This window comes from Cnephaeus nilssonii (genome assembly GCF_951640355.1).
Source record: "Cnephaeus nilssonii genome assembly, chromosome: 1".
In the NCBI taxonomy this organism is placed as follows: Eukaryota; Metazoa; Chordata; class Mammalia; order Chiroptera; family Vespertilionidae; genus Cnephaeus; species Cnephaeus nilssonii.
The window spans coordinates 95349067-95368119 of record NC_137072.1 but is presented as its reverse complement, the minus strand read 5'-3'; the positions used below and the strand labels follow the sequence as shown (position 1 = coordinate 95368119).

At 45.2% G+C, this 19053-nt stretch overlaps 1 protein-coding gene across 1 annotated transcript in view; it reads left to right on the top strand.

The window, feature by feature from the left end:
* The window catches only part of TBC1D1 (TBC1 domain family member 1), a 214962-nt gene that overhangs the window by 12077 nt on the left and 183832 nt on the right, over positions 1–19053 (top strand). The window contains exon 2 of the mRNA XM_079794360.1: positions 2855–3362. Coding sequence (XP_079650486.1) covers positions 2946–3362 — 417 coding nt within the window. The 5' untranslated portion in view covers positions 2855–2945. The remainder of the gene's footprint in view (positions 1–2854; positions 3363–19053) is intronic.

Here is a 19053-nt window from a genome sequence, read left to right as displayed (position 1 = left end):
AGGCTAACTGTGGCAGGCTAACTGTTAACATCTCAGAGCCTTTACAGGTTGTGGCAGGAGTTGTGTTCCCGGGAGGGAGGAACAGTATGCGCTAGGGCACAGCGGCATGAGAAATCCCATCTCCCATGGGGAACCATAACTAGTTCTCTATCTTCAGAGCCAAAAGGTGCATGAAGGAAGTGCTTGAGGAGAGCATATAGTTGGACCATATTCCAAAGAGACCTTATATACCATGTAGAAGACTTCAGATGTTATGGGGCAATGATTAAGAAATTTTTAGCAGAGGAGTGACATGATCGATTTTGTGTGTTTGTTAAATTACTCCAGGAAATATGTGAAGGATGGATTGAAGGTTGGGGCTCTTTTACTCCAGTTGAGACAAGATAAGACATATTTAAATGTAGAGCCAGTTCAGAAGGAGTGGTAGGTGAAGAAGGGATCTGAATGATTCATCTTAGTCTATAACAGCATACGGTAGACTGGTTGGTTTGTAAACAACAGAAATTTATTTCTCACAGTTCTGGAGGCTGGGAAGTTCAAGATCAAGGTGCTGGCAGATCCGCTGTCTGCTGATGGCCCATTCCTGGTTCATGCCATCTTTTTCTGTACCTCACTTGGTGGAAGTGACAAAAGAGCTGTCTGGATCTCTGTGATAAGGGCACTAATTCCATTCATGGGGGTTCTGCCCTCATGATCTAATCACCCCAGAAAGGCCCAACCTCCTGAAATCAGCACATTGAAAATTAGGATGTCAACATATGAGTTTGGGGAGAGAGGATAGCAACGACTCCTTGGCTGTGGCTTAGCCAATAAAATAAACATGGATGCTGGTCACAGAGATATAACTTATAGGAAGGAAGAGACGTTTTGGGAAGGAGAAAGGGGAGAGGTGAGACTGAGTTAGTTTTAAAATAACTAAGTTGAGACTGAGGTGCCTACAGGCTACCCAGATGGAACTATTTAATGGCTTGTACTGATCTGGAATTCTTTGAGGTTCAATGGGAGATGAACACTGGGAATCCTCAGGGTGTGTGCGGTAGATGCATTTTTGTGCAGCACTCAAGACGAGAGGTTGAGAATGAGGTGTAGACCCTCACGTCACCTGTGACAAATGACTCAGGCTCTCTAAGCCTCGGTTTCCTAGGTCGTAAAAGTGGCAATAATAGTAGTCTCTCACTGAGACTAGGGTTGGAGGTGAAGGGTGTTATGAAGATGAAATAACACATGCAGAGCGCCGGTACTTAATAAAAGTAAGTTGTTAGCAGCAGCAGCAGCAGCAGGATTATTGGAATGTGGTTGTCGACACCAAGATATTAGGTGTCAACAACCAAGAGAATGCAGGTAGAATGAGGGGAACCGGCAAAGAAAGTCATCACAGAGTCTGAAAAGAAGCAACCCATAGAGGTTAAGAGAGAGAACCACAAGTTTTAAGAAGGAAGGGGAGTGGTCAACATTGAGAAATTCATCAGAAAGGACAAGACAGTTACGAACTAAAAAGCCCCCTTTGGATTTCACAACCGGAGCATGTGGGTGACCTTACCAGGAGCAATTGCAGTCGCTCCTTGGTGCTTCTAGTCACAGTCCAGGTTGTGGATGGACACTGGGAAGTGGAGACCGTGTAGATTTTATCTTGAAGAAATTTGTGTAGAGAAGGAAGAGTTGTGGCTGGGGGAGGTTTGAGGTCAAGGGGAAATATCTTTATTTTTAGGATGGAAGAGTCTTCATTCACTACTTTAAAATATTTATTGAACCTATTCTGAGTCAGGCGCTGTGCCAGGCACCAGGGATAGAATGGTGAATCAGATAGATGTGACCCCTGTCTTTATCGAGTTCCTCCTCAGCGTGTGTGTTCATGCTCAGGAAATACACGGGAGAATGACTATCCAGGGGCAAATGAGTAGAGAATAGGGCTTGAGGTGCTGTAGACCACTCAGCTCTGAACAGAAGGGTTTCATCATCCAATGGAACAAGCAGATGCTAGGATATATCAAATATGGTTGTTGAAAATCACCCGTGTGGAGGAGAAGGCAGTTGAAAGTTTGGGTCTAGTAGAAGCCACATCCTCTACTGATAAGGACGGGCAAGATGCTGGGGTGATGGCTTATATGAATGAAACAAAACGTTATTTATGACAGTGTTTGGAAAATAATAGGCACCAAGTACCTGTTATTAGAATTTGAGTTTGTGATTCAGAATCTCTGAACTATGCCAGGGAGAGACTTTTAAACTTTAAGTGGTATCATAAGCAATAGATAAGGTGTTAAAACCGGTCTGGTTCAGCAGACTATGATAATGGATAGCTGATATTTTTTCTTTTGTGAGGGGTGGGGGTATGTTACCAGTACTGAATATGATTATCTTAAAAAAACTCCTTGAAGCATATGTTAAATAACATGACAGTGTTTCAGGCTGTCCTAGGAGCGTTAAGTTGTTTTTCATAGTGCCTGCCTTTGTGGGCTCTGTGAAGCTTAACTTTAATAGGAGTTTACCAGTGGGATCTTTGTAACCCGCCGTCAGTGTGACATTTAGGGCATATTCAGATTTTATATGAAATGCAATCTCAAGAATGCTCTGTCTCCACAGAGCAGCATATTTGAATGCATATCCATTTCTTCCTATGTTTGGGGTTCAGGCTTTTAAAATTGAATTTATTGGGGTGACATTGGTTAATAAAATTATATAGGTTTGAGGTGTACAACTCTATACAATGCACCAACTGTATATTGTTTTGTGTGTTCACCAGCCCACATCGGGTTTCAGACTTTTAAGTTCTTCTGAAATACTAGTAATAACTCTTTGAAAGTAGCTTTTGCTGTGACTTCATTAAATTCAAACGCCTCTGTTTCTCCCCCAGGCTTCTGCACCAGGAGCAGGTCAAATAGGTTGCTGGGTCTACCATCGAGAAGAGTGGGAACGTGTTGCTGAGTTTCCAGACCTTTCCCAAGATGGAACCAATCACTTTCACGGCGAGGAAGCATCCGTTCCCTAATGAGGCCTGGGTGGCCTTCGGCCTCCAGCTGGTGGGCTCCTTGCCTGTGCATTCCCTGACCACCATGCCCATGCTGCCTTGGGTCGTGGCAGAGGTGCGCCGGCTCAGTGGGCAGTCCTCCAAAAAGGAACCCGGTACCAAACAAGTCCGGCTTTGCGTCTCGCCCTCTGGACTGAGATGTGAACCTGAGCCAGAGAAGACTCAGCAGTGGGATCCGCTGATCTGTTCCAGCATCTTCGAGTGTAAGCCTCAGCATGCTCACAAACTGATCCACAACAGTCACGACCCGAGCTACTTCGCCTGTCTGATTAAGGACGATGCAGCCAGTAGGCGGAGTATCTGCTACGTGTTCAAAGCTGATGATCAAACAAAAGTAAGTGGAGGTGGGGATCAGAACTATTAAGGTGTGGCAGGATGTTTTTTATTGTATGGGAGCCTAGACATTTATTTTATGTATACTGGCATTCCAGATAATGCTGCAGTTATATGTGTATTATTTCATTGGAGTTTTGGTGTATGGGGATAGTTTCTTTATAGTATTGGAGAACACTTTATATCAGATGTTGGAAATGATAAGTTTGTGAGGTGAAAAATGCAAAAGAGAAATCTGACTAAACTTATCAATAAGTTTGCTGAACTTTTGGGATTGAGATCATTGAAGAAGTGTGTTCTAATGCCGCACTACTCAAACAAAAACATGCGAGTGAATTGCCTGGGATCCTGGTAAAGGGCAAACGCTGGTTCAGTAGGTCCGTGGCGGCACCTGAGACTCTGCATTTCTCGCCCACGGCCAGGTGATGCTGAGCGGGCTGCTCTGCAGGTTGGCTTTGAGTAGCAAAGTTCTAGATTAGTGAGCTCCCCATTTTTTATGCTGTTAATAAAAATATATCCTATCTAATAAAGATGGAATATGCAAATTGACCGCAACTCTGTGACAAAGATGGCGGCACCCACAGCCAATAAGGAGGGGATATGCAAATTGACGCATTAAGGCGAGAGGCAGAAGGCGGCTCTGGCTGGAGCGAAGGCGGAAAGGTGGCTCCGGGCCGGAGCAAAGGCGGTGCCGGCAGCCAGGGGAAGGAAGGCCTATTCTTGCACGAATCTTCGTGCGTCGGGCCTCTAGTTTACTTATGAACGGTGTGAGAACATTATTAGCCAGTGTCCCAAGGCATGATGCTCACTTAGGCAAGGACCACAAGGATAGCGGATATGAATCTTAAGTTTTGATACTTCCAGAGTGGGTGTTTTGTTGTTGTTGTTTTGTTTTAATTTTTTTTTTTTTTGCCAACTTTGTGTCAGATCTGATTAGCTTGCTGTGCTTATATCTCATGGTGTGCCTGAGAAAAATATCATATGAGAAATGGAAAAGACGCCATCAGTTCTACCATTTTCCTGTTCATCCGTGCTTCCATTGTTGTGGGCATGTTTTGCTGTTCTGTGTAAAACTCGTTTCAAGCCCATCCTGTGAGGGTTATTTTAGAAAACACTGAAAATATAATCCCTCCAGCCACTTTCTCAGGTGGGCCCGGGTGAGCTACAACTTGGTACGGACGCTGGAAAGCAAACAGGTGCGGGCCCCAGCGAACCGAGGGAAGCCGTGCGAGGACCCTGTGTGCTGCCTGCCACAGGCATCAGTGCGGTACCAGTGTCAATCCGCCCGGTAAATGTCAGTGAACGGAAACACACTGCTCAGGGTTCTCCCTGTACCCCATTGGGTGTTTGCTTATCCTCCAGGAGGCACAGAACTCATTTGGAAATTAATGTTTTTGGAGAATAAGTAGATTTGTATTTGTTTCAAAGTCACTTTTGTTTGATCATTCCTTGGTTATTTTACTCATTCATTCAGTGATTGCTGCCCCAGATACCATGGGAGAGGATATTAGTACAGGCTAGAAGGAAGGCAGATGCCTCAACAGGTAAATGCCATGTGGTTGTGGTGTGATGGGGAAGACAGAGAATGGAGCCTACCACATCAGAGTGTAAGGAGGTGTTTTTGAAATAAAGGCTAATCTGGAGCTCAAACCCACTATTCCACCCCCCCCCCCCCCCCAAAAAAAAAAAAGTGGATATCTTCTTATTGTAAATCATTTCATGTTACCATCCATGCGTCTCAAATTGGTAGGGCGGCATCCTGGTTCGGAGGTTCCTGGATTCCAGTTGTCCACCAAGAGTCAATGAATCAGGAGGCTTTGGCTAGAAATAAATGATAAAAGATTTATTCAAGGTCTTAGGGCTTGCAAACCGGAAACACTCTTAGGCAGTACCTACAGTGTTCTGCAGAAGAAAGAAAAGCGGGGGTTCTTATGGTAAAAAGTACGTTCTTGAGAAGAATCAGTCCCGCATCCCTCGCCTCTGCATTGGTCTGCGAGGCTAAGTCTTTAGAGGATTGGTGGTCTAGGTACCGATGTCGGCAATCTGAATACATGAACATGCTTGCCTTAGACCAGTGGTCGGCAAACTCATTAGTCAACGGAGTGGCAAACCGCGGCTCGCGAGCTGCAGTTGGCCAACCACTGCCTTAGACCTTCAGGGGGCGATCAGAGGGTTGTCTGGAGGTTTGTATCTTCAGGCATTGACACAGGGCTGAAAAGTTCAAAAGTTTTAGTTTCCAGGCTAGTTAAAACAAGAGTAGCAGCTTAACTGAGTGACTCCACTTTATTTATTTCGTTAGTCCTGTCTGCCACCTATAAACTGCGTGGCCTCAGGCACTGAGCCTGTTTCCTCATCTGTAAAACGGGGTAATTATAGTCTCTAGCTCATAGAGTTGCTGCGAGGATTAAATGAGGAGAACAGGATCAGAAACTTACTAATCATGTATGGCTCTAAAACAGTTTTCATCAAAGAAAGTTTTATTGGAAGCCAATTAGAGGCTAATTTAAGTTCAGGTCCCCGGTCACAGAAAAAGGAGATCAAGATGAGTGTCTTCCGCTTTCAGGGTGAGATCCTGGTCATCTTTAAAAAATTAAGCAAGGTTTTATAAACTAGACACTTACAAAGCTGCATAAATAAACTTAATGGTTTCTGCTATTTGGGCAAATTCCAGGAGGAAAATGAGAGGATTGAACAGCCTGTGCTCCAGGCCAGCTCTATATAAGGAGGGAGTTTCCTTGGGGAGAGAATAGTTGTTCAGCACTTTACACTTTTGACTTTTTTCCCAAAATCTTTTAGAGCCATCTAAGAATAGGCTTCTGGCCAGTCATTCAGACACCTGACAGGAAGAAGAGATTCATAACTCAATTTGTAATTGGGCCTTCCAGTCTTGCCAAAAAGCAGAGAATTGACCTTACCCTACGTATTCTAAAAAGCATGGCAGAAATATGAATTAGTTCCTAAGTTATTTTTGGCTTGTATACAGTGTTTTGCAAATACAAATAGTCAGTACTTGGAGTAATAAATTGCTGTCATCCTGTTCATTTTATAAAAAGGGTAATTTGTAACATCGGTACTTCAATCAGTGCTTCTATTGTTGGGAATGGAATGCTACACCAAACTGGCCATGATCCTAACTGGTGCCATATTTCTTATGATCTTGGGATATCCCTGGCACGGTATCTCATAACAGAGGGTTATCTGGAGTAGAAGCACGTTCACCAGTGTCATCAGTTCTCTGGACTATTTGTAACATTTGCTCAGTGAAATAATCCTCTAGGTTAATACCTCTTCTAAGTGGGTGAGGTCAGCATCAACTCTGTTTGCCAGAGGAGATATGTGCATCAACTGCCAGGGTCATGAGCACAAAACTACTGTTTGAGAGGAAACTCATTGATAGAATGTAAATTAATTTACTGAGGAATGTCTAGGGAGAAGAGGCACATAAGGGAATAATTTCATAAGCACAGCATGAGATTGTGTTTCCTATTGTATGCTCCATAGGACATACTCAAGGTGTTCTCCAGAGAAAGGCTTCCATGATCAAAATGCATTGGGCCAGCATCTCAGACTTTTTAAAAAAATATATATTTTATTGATTTTTTTACAGAGAGGAAGGGAGAGGGATAGAGAGTCAGAAACGAGAGAAACATCTATCAGCTGCCTCCTGCACACCCCCTACTGGGGATGTGCCCACAACCAAGGTACATTCCCTTGACCGGAATCGAACCTGAGACCCTTCAGTCCACAGGTCGACGCTCTATTCACTGAGCCAAACCAGTTAGGGCCGTCTCAGACTTTTTAATCTGAGGACCTCTTTCCACTCTGAGAAATTATTGAGGATCCCAAAAAGCATTAGTTTATGTGGGTTATATCTATTAATAATACCATTTTAGACATTTGAACTGAGAAATTATACAATTTCTTTATTTAAAATTTACTTAATTATTTAATTAAATTTTTATTTCAACTATTATATATAAGAATTTATTTAATCACTTGATTATTAAAATTATTTAAAAATAAACTTCTTACATGCTAGCATGAATACTATTTTTGTGAAAAAACAAAACAAAACAAAAACAAAACTATATTTTCCAAAACCATTTAGTGATGAGAGGCATCGTTTTGTTGGCAGTGATAATGGCACCAGGTGTTAGGCTGGTGGAGTCAGATCCGACTTTGGTTCAGCACCTTGGTACCTGAGTTCTGGCTAAGAAAGAATTCAAAGTCAAGACTCAAACTATAAGAGAAACTTTATTTAGAAAGTCACAGAGGTGGAGAAGTGAGTCATAAAAAGAAATGGGCTTAGGAAACAAGTTACAGAGGCAAAGAAGGGGCCCTTGGAGCTTAGGAAAGAGAAGGGTAAAGGTAACACGCTTGGGGGGAATGGGAGGGGCGGGAAAGGCTCTGGCATACTCCAAAGAGGAGGAGTGCACAGGGTTCTCTGTCCTAGGGCTTTTAAGGGTGGGAATTTTAGAGGAGGTTTCAGGGGAGGATCTTAATAGAATATTCATCTGGTTTCCAGGTGTGTCCTTCCAGGGTCGTGGTCGGACCCAGGGCAGGGAGTCATTGGTCAATGCAGCTGGTCCTGATGTCTGCCATGGCATTGCTAATCTGGTTTTGCTGCTTGTCTGGGCCTGGAGCTGAAACACAACTGGGGCCTAGATGTTATCTCTAGGAGTTAATGCTCAGGAAGTGGTTGTACAAGGGCCACTCTTTGGCCCCTTGTTTCTCCTCCAAGGGGGTCTACCACATGACTAGCAACGTGCCAGAGGAGGAAAGCTCAGGGGAGGGTCTGGACTGCATGACCAGTGATAGGCTAGGGGAGGAAAGATTACTCTGGGGGCAAGGTATTTATTTTCCCAGTTGCCAGGCACCCAGGATTTTCTGCCCTGGTGACTTGTACCCGGCCTATCATCCTTGTGTTGCCGCTGGAAATCGGATTCTTCCATGGAGTTGAAGGAAAAGCATTTCGGTGACCCACACAGGGGAGGATATGAGCAATTGTGGTAAGGTTTATTGGAGCAAAAGCAAAGGACTGCCTCCAGGTGTCCAATGTCTCATCCACGACCAGGTGGCTCAGCTCTGTCTCACTGTGGGAGAAGGCTAACCTCTGGGGTGGCAAGCCCACACTTGTCCTCACCAAGCCCAGGAGGACCAGTCCCCAGACATGCTGTGCCATTACCGGGCATTGGCACCCGAAGCTCTGGTAGTCTAGCTTAGTCTCTGTCCCCCGCCTGGCTAGCTTAGTCTCTGTTTTCATCCAGGGGTGCTGTGCTTTGGCTGGAGCTTGGGCCCGAGTGGCTGCCACACCCGGGCCTGCACTGCTGCTGTGCAGAGAGAGCATTCAAATGAACTAAGGAATGAACAAATCCGGAGCCTTTGTTAAGCTTTGTTTATGTCTTCTTGGGCTTGGGAAGGGTAAGCTTGCTTTTGAACTAGCCCATCTCTTTCCTGGCTCTTTTCTGGCTTGTGTTGGGCCCTCCCCCTGCACCATCTTGGCTTCTATTCCAGCTAAAGGAATTTCCCTGTTGTTTTCTCCCTACCTCCCCACCCCCAATCCTGGCTACCCCGTCTGTTGTCCCCAGGGAGATGAGAAAGCTGATTCTTCCTGCCCCCTTGCAGAGGACACAGCTGTCCCCTGGGGAGACTGTGAATGCTACAGCTTCCTAGTTGATCAGGCTTAATGTTTGATTCCGTTTGCTCCCTTTCTTTATTAATAACTGACTAGTGACCTGCGCTCACACTTGCTCTGCTCATGCCTGTCTAACTGCCTACCACGGTTTTCCTTTTTGGGGGCCATCGCTCTTGAATGTATAGATCAATAGACAACTACTGGATTCTCAGCTGCTGCTACATCCTTTGTGATAGGTTGTTTTGGCTGAGTGTATGGGGAAGTTTGGCATCACACAGATACATAGTAGGGAAATGGAGAAGTATTTTATAGCCGTTTTAGAAAATTGTGGATATTTTTCTTTAACACTTGTCCCAAAACTCGAAAGGTTTGTTACAATATGAATTCTGCAACCATATCTAAGTGTTACCGGAGGAAATAGGTTCTCCCGCGAAAGTACTTTTTGTTATATTAAAACTCCTTGGTCCATCTTGTACTTCAATGAATCTTTTAAGCATGTGAAGGAAACGAAAGTTTTGCTACCCTGAAATGGCCTTTTGGAGATATTTGTTTTAAGCTGTTTATTAAGAAACAAGATTCAGGAAAAACCTTTGACTCTTCCTTGCTTTGCTGCCCAAGAGATTCAGACAGAAAAATCTATTTCAGGGAGGAGAGCTTAGGATGCCACCTTTGCCTAATTTGAATTCTGTCTGATAAGTAAGAGGGCTTCAGGCAGGGGCCTGTCAGCTAGATACCCCTGTGTCCCATTGTTTCTGAGTTGCTAAGCAAGAATTTTCCTGCCCTGTGTGTTTTGCTCTTCGGCAACTAACTGTCAATCACTCATTCTCACTTCTTGAATCTAATACACCGCCCCCTTTCTCCTTTGTCCAAAAATGTCATATATACCTAATGATGCCTCACTGTTTTCGGAATTTTCATGCTTCTGTGGGTTCCCCAGGTGCATGTGTGTTATCAGTGGGGAGCTCTCTAGTCCCCGTCTATTGCTGGTGGAAATGGGGTTCTTGTGTTGTCACAAGAAAATGAATTTTCCGAGACTCTCACGGGAGAATGAGTGATATTTATTTGTGTGGGATTAGACCCCCGAGTTTCCAAGGTCCCATTTCCCTCTGCCCTGCCAAGGACGAAGTCCAACTGTGCCTTCAGCAGAGCTAGGATTAAAGCCATTGCCTGAAGTTTCTGTTCCATATTTGCATGGTCTAATCAAGCATCAGGCTAGTTTAGTTCGTGTTCCCAGCTGTAGTCCTAAAGTCCATTCATTGCATGTGGGGTCCACAGGGACACATGGCTATGGAGGGAACACAGGCAGGAGCAAAACCAGAGGAACAAGAGAGCCGCATGAGCCAAAAGCGTGAGAATTCCTGTCTGGGGGATTATGTATTCCCAAATTTTCATGGGCTTGCAGTGGCCCCACCTCCTCTAGCCAGTTAGCTTTAGGTTAGACAGACAGGCATATTCCCTATGTCACCCCAAATTTGCTGTACATGCGTCCATCTCCCCTTCATCCAGGCCCTTCCCCAGTGACCTGCAGGGAATGGATTGGTAGTTCCCTGGGGAGTGTGATATTGCAGCTTCCTGCTGAAGCTGCCCAGATGGCTATGCTTGTAATGTCTGGCCTCCCTTTTGCTCCGTTCCTAGTATTAATAACTAGCTAATTACAACATTGACAATTGTACTAGATACTTTATTTTCTCTTGTTAATATGTCTTTGTTAATTTGATAATTAGCTGAGCTGAAAAAATTCAGAAGGTGGGAGAAAAAATATTAATTTTTTTAGCCCCCACACATCATCATTGGTTATTAGGAAATATTGGTTCACTAAATTGTGCAGACCACACTCTGAGAACCGCTGTGCTAGAGAAATACTGTATTTTCTACTTCACTCTTTAAAAAAAAAAAATCTTTATTGATTTCAGAGAGGAAGAGAGAGGAAGAAAGAGATAGAAACATCCATGATGAGAGAGAATCATGGATCGGCTGCCTCCTGCAAGTCTGGGGATCGAGCCCACACCCCAGGCATGTGCCCTTGACTGGAATCAAACCTGGGACCTTTCAGTTCGCAGGCCGACGCTCTATCCACTGAGCCAAACCGGCTAGGGCTCTACTTCACTCTTGAATTGTACATTAGTCCATTAAATCCTCAGATTTATTGGACCAGAGATTACATTTTCTCCTAAAACCCAAGAACATCCCTCAGAACACGTGTGAACACAGGGCGTAAGGTTCTGGGTTGAAGTGTAGTTTGAGTTTAGGTCCATGGTAGGAAACGATAACATCTACTCTGAAAAAACAGATGGTTGCCTGGGAGACCCAGACTAGGTCTGTACCCCATCACGTAACAAAGAAACCAAGAGTTCCCGCCCAGACTCAGCCCTAGAAATAACAAAGTCTAAGAAAATGGTCCAGAGATTCTTCCCTTCTCCAGTTCTTCGGCTTTGTCTAGTCTATGAAAAACCTGAACTCAGAAGGATATTGGTTTTGCCACCACTTTAGATCACTGCCAGGAGTACGGTCCATGGAGGGGACCTGTGGGTTAGTGTGTGGTGAAGGGAGGGGACAATACGTGGTGTGGGTCAGAGGCTGGGTACATGAGAGTAGTTTTGCTCTAAGTGCCCACTGTTTTCTAAATGACTTTTCCTTTCCTACCTGACATCGGTCGTGGCTTTTCAAACCCTATCCCTGACTTTATTCACATTCTGATGATCTGGATTTGGCATCCAGTCTGGCATCCAGCGTGGCTGTTTCATAACCGGGATGGGGTAGATGTCATTTTTGCAGGGGTGCACACGGCTTTCCCCTTCTCCATCCTGCCTAAGAGACTTTTGTACTTGCTAAAATCTTGCTGGCCTAATCCCCTCTCTTCCAAAGAGGAAGTGTGATTTCTTGCTGGGAGAGAAGCTAGAATGATCTCCATAATAAAGTGCTAAAATATTAGGGATGAGGAGGGGAGGGTAAAGCGTGGAAAAAGATACTGAGGTTAGGTTAGGGGAGCCGGCGTGACTCCATGGGAAGTAGAAACCTCCTTAAAGAAGAGGGCTTTAGTAAATGTTGCGAGGAAGATGTATTTGAGAAAATGTCAATGTCCTTTGAGTGAATAAGTTTCCTTTTCTAGGATTTTTGGCAGCTAAACTGCATTTCTTGAAGGTGACATAGATTTGAGACTAAACCTGGTGGTTTCCTTACTGTTAATTTTAAGACTACTTAACTATTTGTAGACTTAAGAGCATAAATGTTTCCTTTTAATATTCCAGTGTAGAACCAGTGCATTCTTTTTTCCCCCCTTAAATATACATATTTTATTGATTTCAGAGAGGAAGGGAGAGTGAGAGACCGAGAGAGAAACATCAATGACGAGAGAGAATCATTGATCGGCTGCCTCCTGCACGCCTCCACTGGGGATATAGCCTGCAACCCGGGCTTGTGCCCTCAACTAGAATCAAACTCAGGGCCTTTCGGTCCACAGGCTGACGCTCTATCCACTGAGCCAAACCGACTAGGGGGAACCAGTGCATTCTTGTACGAGGCCCTGTAAGTATGTCATGTCGTCTTTCCCAGCAACTGCACTGGCCTCTCTGGATTTGGTTACATTGTGTATTAAACAAAAAGGTGGCCTAAGGCTATTTTCCTGTGATTAACAGAATTAATACTTCAGTCCCCTACTAATACATAAAAAGCAGAGTTGCTTTGGCTGAGTCTTATGACTTAACTTAAAAATTGCTTGGAATATAATTGTAGATTGTAGCTTTGTTTCAGTTGTGTTTTACCCATTACTGATTTGTCTTTAATATTTCTCCATCTGCTTGGAATTTTAAGTTAGTGACTTAAAATATGCTCCACTTATTTTAGGGCTTTCAACAGAGTCTGGCTTCAGTTGGGCCTCTTACTCGGCTGTTATATTTGCTGGCTCATTACTTTCTTTCTTTGCTGAAGTGAAATCGAGATTATAACACTGAGCTGGGGTGCTTTGTCCTTGAGGATGATGATTCCGAAGAACCCAGTATTATTTTTAAGATATTTTTATTTATTGCCCTTTCTGTATTTGTTCTTCATAATTTCTAAATACCAGACATTGTTGTTATTATTATTGGGCACTCGGGCAGTGGTTTTGGGAAGGTTTGTTGTACTGGCTTTGGAAGACTTTTAAATCTGTGTTCAATTCCCACGGGGCATCTTGGACCCCATTCTGGTGTATTATGTTTTACGTGGGGTCCCATTCGGCAGCTATGACTCAGTGCACAGTTGCATGGGACAGGGTATCCGTGTCTGCTAATCAACACTTGACCGTGTATCATGCTAGACAGAAGTCGGTTGCTGGTTACAAGGGCTGGCAGGCATTCTTTTTCATCTATAAAAAGAATGTCCTGAGCTGCATGAACTCTGAAGTATTTACTGGAAGGTTTGGGTTCAGGGCACTGGATGGATTATGTAATTTATTTTTGACTTTGAAAAATGAGTCTGAGGGCTTCAGAAGCATCCACCTGACATTAGATGATTAGAAAAAAAAATTAAAAGTCTTTATTTCTTCAATTCCTATCATGTTACATAGCTTTGCATTTTTTCATTAAATGCTTTGAGTTTGATACTTATTTTTAAATATAAATCTGTTCCTAAGAATAGACTTTGTAGGTAGCTGGAACCTAGAGTTGATTTGTATCTTAAAAGGATTGATTGGTGGCCTAGACCTGTGGTCGGCAAACTGCGGCTCGCGATCCACATGCGGCTCTTTGGCCCCTTGAGTGTGGCTCTTCCACAAAATACCACAGCCTGGGCGAGTCTATTTTGAAGAAGTGGCATTAGAAGAAGTTTAAGTTTAAAAAATTTGGCTCTCAAAAGAAATTTCAATCGTTGTACTGTTGATATTTGGCTCTGTTGACTAATGAGTTTGCCGACCACTAGCCTAGACCCTTGCAATGCTGGCTGGTCTGAATTGAGATGGGCTGTAAGAGTCAAAACAGTGGGTTGAGAGGACTTAGTCGAAAAATAAAAAGTACTTTCTCAATAGTTTTCTATATTGATTACATGTTGCAATGATAAGCTTTTGGCTATATTGGGCTAAATAAAACATAACACTAAAATTACTTACACCTGTTTCATTTTACTTTCTCTAATGTGTCAAGTAGAACATTTTAAATTTCATATACAGTGTGCATCTTCTTTCTACCAATAGCCCTGGACGAGACTAGCTACCTAAGAAGTATTTCCGGAAATAATCTGAACATTCCTCGGAGTGATTCCAGGTTTCTCCCTTTTCTTTGCTGTCTTCTGTTTGTTAACGATAGATTTTTTTTGCTCTAAGTTCCTCTGAAAGGGTCACGTGCAAAAGTTCAACCTGTTTTTAATTCCAGTGTGTCATGCCGTGGACAAGAGCCGTGAGGGCTACTGGTTTGGGATATACGGAAGCAGATAAAGTTCTTGTGTCCAGTTTTTCTCTTTTTAAAATACCTTTCCTCCCTTTGAATGCTCAGGCATCCAGTCCCAAGAACTGTGGCCTGAGTCTGAACCCACAACTAGAGCAAGCCAAGCTGGGGCTGGCCTGGCTCCGAGAAGGCCTCAGAAGAGGCTGGATTGGGGGTAGGGCTGGGGGGAGGAGCCTGGTGCAGGACACCCAGGAAAAGAGGTGGAGTTGAGTGTGATCGCTGAGGTGCTCCTGTGTCTGATTTAGCGCCTGAAGTGTGACTTCATGGCAGCCGGTCCTGCAGGAGCACTCTCCTGTTCGCTTCAGTGCCGGTGGTGCATGGGGAGCCGTCATCTCCGGTGGCTGAGGGATGTAGGTATTTGTAATGTTGCAGATTTTACATGAATTCCTTGTTGGAATGCTACCAATGTGTCACGTGCATGGCTGGGCACCAGGGTACAGAATCAAATAAGGCATGATTGCCCCCTCTAGAAGTGTTCCAATGTTTTATATGCCAAATATAGGTTCTGAATGCCGCACTGCAGGCGTTAGCAAACATCTGTAAGCTAGGGAAGAGGAAATTTGGAGGAATGGGAGGAGGCCTAGTGTGAGTGCTGCGGTTACTTAAAAAACTGCCATGTCAGATGCATGCAAAAGAATGAAACTAGATCACCAACTTACACCATATGCAAAAATAAACTCAAAATGGATAAAGGACTTAAAACGTAAGAGAGGAAACCACAAAAATCTTAGAAGAATCCATAGGCAGCAAAATATCAGACATATGTCGTAGCAATATCTTTACTGATACAGCTCCTAGGACAATGGAGACTAAGGAGAAAATAAACAAATGGGACTACATCAAAATAAAAACTTCTGCACAGCAAAAGAAACCATCAACAAAACAACAAGAAAGCCCACTGTATGGGAGAACATATTGCCAATGCTATTTCAAATAAGGGTTTCATCTCCAAAATTTATAGGGAACTCATACAACTTAAAAAAAGGAAGATAAACAACCCAATCAAAAAATGGGCAACAAACCTAAATAGACACTTTTTGAAAGAGGACATACAGAGGCCAAGAGACATATAAAAACATGCTCAAACTCACTAATCATCTGAGAGATGCAAATCAAAACAACAATGAGGTACCATCTCACACCTGTCAGAATGGCTATCATCAACAAATCAACAAATGACAAGTGCTGGCAAGGATGTGAAGAAAAAGGAACCCTTATGTACTGCTGGTGGGAATGCAGACTGGTGCAGCCACTATGGAGAACGGTATGGAGTTTTCTCAAAAAATTAAAAGTGGAAACTCCCATTTGACCCAGTGATCCCACTTCTAGGAATATATCCTAAGAAATCAGAAACACCAATCAGAAAGGACATATACACCCCTATGTTCACAGCAGCATGATTTACAATAGCTAAGATTTGGAAACAGCCTAAATGCCTATCAGCAGATGAATGGATTAAAAAACTGTGGTACATCTACACCAAGCATGTCAAACTCAAAGGCTAACACAGGCCAAATAAATGAGGCATGTGGACCGCAGGCCGCCAGTTTAACATGCTTGATACAATGGAATATTATGCTGCTGTAAAAAAGAAGGAACTCTTACCATTTGCAACAGCATGGAGGGACCTGGAGAGCATTATGCTAAGGGAAATAAGCCAGTTGCAGAAAGATAAATATAATATGATCTCAATCATTTGTGGAATGTAATGAACAACATAAACTGATGAACAAAAATAGATCCAGAGACATAGAAGCATCGAACAGACCAACCAACCTCAGAGGGAAGGCAGGGGAGGAGGGGAGGGTAAGAGATAAAAGAAACAAAAAAACACTGCCATGTACAAAAAAGTAATGGACAAATTATGAATTACTCCAGAGGGCGGAAGAGACAGATTTGGGACTTACCAATGATAGCCATTTGGACAATGGGCGTGGCGGATCTTGTCTCAAGGTGGTTTCACCTGAAAAGTCATCTTCCTTGTTTCCACATCTCCCACTATGAAGAATGAACTTCCTGACAACTGAGTTGCTCTTAATTCTATTTTACATTGAAGTGAAGTTGTTCCCTGTAATGTCTAGCTGTTCGTCATAGATCTGTCTTCTAGAGGACTGGCCCTGAGTAACGTAATGCATTTTCCATGGGACATCTGAGTGGGTTTTAAAGACCTGCTATGGGTTTTCCAGGCCAGTGAATTGGGTGCAGATTGAACAGACGTGCTAAGCAGAGGATACAGCACATGCTGAGCCATAGCAGGACAGGGGGATTTGGAGATGTCCACTGTGGCTGGGGATGCTGTGATTAGGGTTTTGCAGATTGTATGGTCAGAGATAAGACAGAAAGAAAAGGCGGGGACCAGAATTTAGAGGGCTTTGTATGCCTTGCTAAGGGGAGTAGGTATTCTCCGTAAGAAGGTTTCTATTAGATCCATTGATTAGGGGAGTGAAATAAGATTTATTTTTTAGATTTTGGAGTGGAGGATAGAGTAGAAGAATGAGAGACCGATGAGGCAGACCAGTTAGGAGGCTATAGAAGTAGGTAGGGTGAAAACTCAAGAAGCATCTTGATCCAAAGTATAATATGAAGTGGCTTATTCTCACTGAACCCATATGATGTCTTCTGACCACTTCCAGAGGGGTTTAAATAGTTTCTTTGTTGGTCTCTAATGGAAAAGAAAGTCAGTCAGATTTCAATTTCCTGTCCTATTGATGCTGATCTAATTGATTCCCAAGAAATTATCTGAAAAATAAAATAGAAACAAATTCTTAATCTGGTTCTGCCTGATCTTCTAAAAAATATATCCTCATACCTCCCATCTTAAACACAAATGCTTCCCTGACCCCATTTCTCTTTTTTTTTTTTTAATTTATTTATTTTTTATTTTTTTTTAATTTCTTTATTGATTAAGGTGTCACATATTTGTCCTCATCCCCCCATTCCCATCCCACACCCCTCCCCTTGGATGCCCCAACCCTCTGTTGAACTTAAGCATTGGTTAGGCTCATATGCATGCACACAAGACCTTTGGTTGATCTCTCCCCCCTCCCCCCACCCTCCCCTATCCTCCCTCTGAGGCCCGATAGTCCGATCGATGCCTCCTTGTTTCTGGTTCTGTTCTTGTTCATCAGTCTATGTTGTTCATCATTTCCCCTAGATGAGCGAAATCATGTGTCACTATAGATATACTTATAAGAATTGAATGTGCGACGAGCAATAATAGTTATGCTGACAGGCAAATGAATCAGTCTGTAGTGAGTTTCTTTCTGGACCAACAGTTCTTTTGAGACCCAATATCAATGTCCACCAGTTCCCTATGAGTACATGTCGGCACTGACCCCTCAGCTCTGGATGGTGGACAAATGGTGGTAATGCAGGTTCGACTCCCTCTGGTTTGGTCTCGGCTGGACCCAGGGGCACTGCTTCACCCGGATCCAGGGGCCCACGGCCTCACCTGGACCCGGGGCCCAGGGCTCGCCCGGCTCCAGGGGCCCGCGGCCTCGCCCGGACCCGGGGCCCAGGGCTCGCCCGGCTCCAGGGGCCCGCGGCCTCGCCCGGACCCGGGGCCCAGGGCTCGCCCGGCTCCAGGGGCCCGCGGCCTCGCCCGGACCCGGGGCCCAGGGCTCGCCCGGCTCCAGGGGCCCGCGGCCTCGCCCGGACCCGGGGCCCAGGGCTCGCCCGGCTCCAGGGGCCCGCGGCCTCGCCCGGACCCGGGGCCCAGGGCTTGCCCGGCTCCAGGGGCCCGCGGCCTCGCCCGGACCCGGGGCCCAGGGCTCGCCCGGCTCCAGGGGTTCAGCCTCACCCAGGATTCAGCCTCACCCGGACCCAGGGGCGCATGGCCTCGCCCGGACCCAGGGGCACGTGGCCTCACCCGGACCCGGGGCCCAGCCTCACCCTGACCCAGTTCCCAGCCTCACCCAGACCCAGGGGCACGCGGCTTCACCCGGATCCAGGACCCAGCGGGGTTTCGTCTTCTTGATCCCATTTCCTGTTGGTCAATTCCATCTCAGTAATTCCTTCGGCCATTTTCTCAGAGCTCCAGGGCAGCCGCCGCAGAACTCGTTGGGCGGCGGGCTCGGCGAAGCTCCGGTGTGCCCGGTGCGCGGCAGCGGGCTGGTCCGGGGTGGCTGCGTCGGCCCTTGGGTCTGCAGCGGTGGCCAGTCACCGAGCGTGCGCACCTGGCCGCTTCCGGGGCGTTGAGATTCTTGAAGGACTCGGAGGTCAGCAAGCGCGGAGTCTCCCACCCCATGACTCCCAGGGGCTCGTCTGTCCGTGCTCGGCAGCGAGTGGGGCCTTCCCCTCAGCCGGAGACCGCCGGGGGAACTGCGCCGAGTACGTTCCAGGCCGCCACTGTGTCGTCTGAGCCGTAGTTCTTAAAGTGTGATCTTTGGGTCGCCGGCATCAGCATCATCCCGAGTACCCCTCTCTTTTATTCTAGTTGTAGAGCGTCTGCTCAGTCAGCCCTCCGGTGGTTCTGGATGGTGTCTGCTCCGCTCTCCCGTCGTAGACTCAAAATTGTTGTGGTGGGCAGCAATCAGGCTTCCGCCCTATGCCTCCGTCTTGGTCTTCCTTTGTATAGTTAAGTCTTGATTGTTGTTGGTGTCGCTGGGAGGAATTGTCCTCCAGGCCAATTGGCCGTGCAGATC